The following is a 1,801-nucleotide window of genomic DNA, read 5'->3' as shown; positions in this document are numbered from 1 at the left end:
AGGGAGGCAGGAGAAGGAGGGGACATCGACGCTCATGCGGTGCAGGCTCTGGGAGAACTCGAGGATGGCGTCGATCCATTCCCCGAAGCCACGCACGCACTGCTGCCGGTGCAGCACCACGCCGTTGCAGAAGATGAGTTTCCCTTCCTCTGGCTTGGAGCTGCCAGCAGAAACGCAGGTGTCACCCCCAGCAGAAACTCAGGTGTCACCCCCAGCAGAAACCCAGGTGTCACCCCCGAAATCCAGGTGTCACTCCCAGCAGAAATCCCGGTGTCACCCCACCGGTGTCACTCCCAGCAGAAATCCAGGTGTCACCCCAGCAGAAATCCAGGTGTCATCCCCGAAATCCAGATGTCACCCCCAGCAGAAACTCAGGTGTCACCCCCAGCAGAAACTCAGGTGTCACCCCCAGGAGAAATCCAGGTGTCATCCCCGAAATCCAGGTGTCACCCCCGAAATCCAGGTGTCACCCCAGCAGAAATCCAGGTGTCACCCCCAGGAGAAATCCAGGTGTCACCCCCGAAATTCGGGTGTCACCCCCCCCAGCTCAGGCTCCCCCAGCAGAAATTCAGGTGTCACCCCCGGGCCCCCCCTGCTCCCTGCTGCCCCAGGGCTCACCGGTATGCCAGGCGAAGGATGAAGAGCTCCAGGAATGCTGATTCCAGCAGGAGGTCCTGGTCCTCCTTGGGCAGCTCGCTGAAGCCCTGGATCTTCTCGGCCCACTTGCGGATGACGTCCATGGAGCCGGTGAGGAGGTCGTAGAACTGCTGCACGTCCACGGAGTCCTCCTTCTCAAATGGGCACGGGGCTGACTCCTGGAACTGCGGTGGGCATGGGTCAGGAGTGAGGTGGGCACGGGTCAGGACTGGGATGGGGATGGGTGAAGAACTGGGTTGGGAATGGGTGAAGAACTGGGATGGGATGGGATGGGATGGGATGGGCATGGGTCAGGACTGGGATGGGTCAGGATTGGGATGGGGATGGGATGGGTTAGGACTGGGATGGGCACGGGTGAAGAACTGGGATGGGATGGGTCAGGACTGGGATAGGTCAGGACTGGGATGGGGATGGGTGAAGAATTGGGATGGGGATAGGTCAGAATTGGGATGGAATGGGTCAGGAACTGGGACGGGGGTGGGTCAGGAACTGGGATGGGGATGGGTCAGGATTGGGGTGGGAATGGGTGAAGAACTGGGATGGGATGGGATGGGATGGGATGGGATGGGATGGGATGGGATGGGATGGGATGGGTCAGGACTGGGATGGGTCATGATTGGGATGGGGATGGGCCAGGATTGGGATGGAATGGGTCAGGACCTGGGATGAAGATGGGTGAGAAACTGGGTGGGAATGGGATCAGGATCTGGGATGGGGACAGGTCAGGGACTGCTGGGTTAGCAACAAGGATGAGTTTGGATCTGGAACTGGGATGTGGACAGGATCAGAATCTGGGATGGGGATGGGTGAGAAACTGGGGATGGGGATGGGTGAGGATCTGGGATGAGGATGGGTCAGGATTGGGATGGGGATGGGTGAGGAACTGGAATGGGGACAGCATCAGGATCTGGGATGGGTCAGGATCCAGCCCCAGCACAGCCCTGGGCAGGGCACGGAGTGTCACTACCTTGGAGTAGTCGAGCTTGGTGGCGCTGGGGATGGAGTCAATGTGAGCCCGCACCAGAGAGGTGATGAGGCTGACCGGGGACGCATCCGGCGGCTGCTTGGGCTTGGAGGGGAGCCGGCCCCGCCTCCCCTTCAGGCTGTCGGTCCGGGCCACTGTCTTGGGACCTGCAGGGAGTGC

General features: G+C 60.6%; 1 protein-coding gene across 1 annotated transcript in view; it reads right to left on the bottom strand.

The window, feature by feature from the left end:
- The window catches only part of LOC102032525 (nuclear receptor subfamily 4 group A member 1), a 7,889-nt gene that overhangs the window by 1,528 nt on the left and 4,560 nt on the right, over positions 1-1,801 (bottom strand). Inside the window, exons 2-4 of the mRNA XM_031064558.1 lie at positions 1,625-1,788; positions 619-821; positions 9-160 (exon numbers count right to left, since the gene is read on the bottom strand). Of these exons, the coding sequence (XP_030920418.1) occupies positions 9-160; positions 619-821; positions 1,625-1,788 (519 nt within the window). The remainder of the gene's footprint in view (positions 1-8; positions 161-618; positions 822-1,624; positions 1,789-1,801) is intronic.

The sequence above is a fragment of the Geospiza fortis genome, unplaced genomic scaffold (genome assembly GCF_000277835.1).
Source record: "Geospiza fortis unplaced genomic scaffold, GeoFor_1.0 scaffold599, whole genome shotgun sequence".
NCBI classification, from domain to species: Eukaryota; Metazoa; Chordata; class Aves; order Passeriformes; family Thraupidae; genus Geospiza; species Geospiza fortis.
Note: the sequence above shows the minus strand (reverse complement) of the source record. Positions and strands in the feature narration are given on the sequence as shown.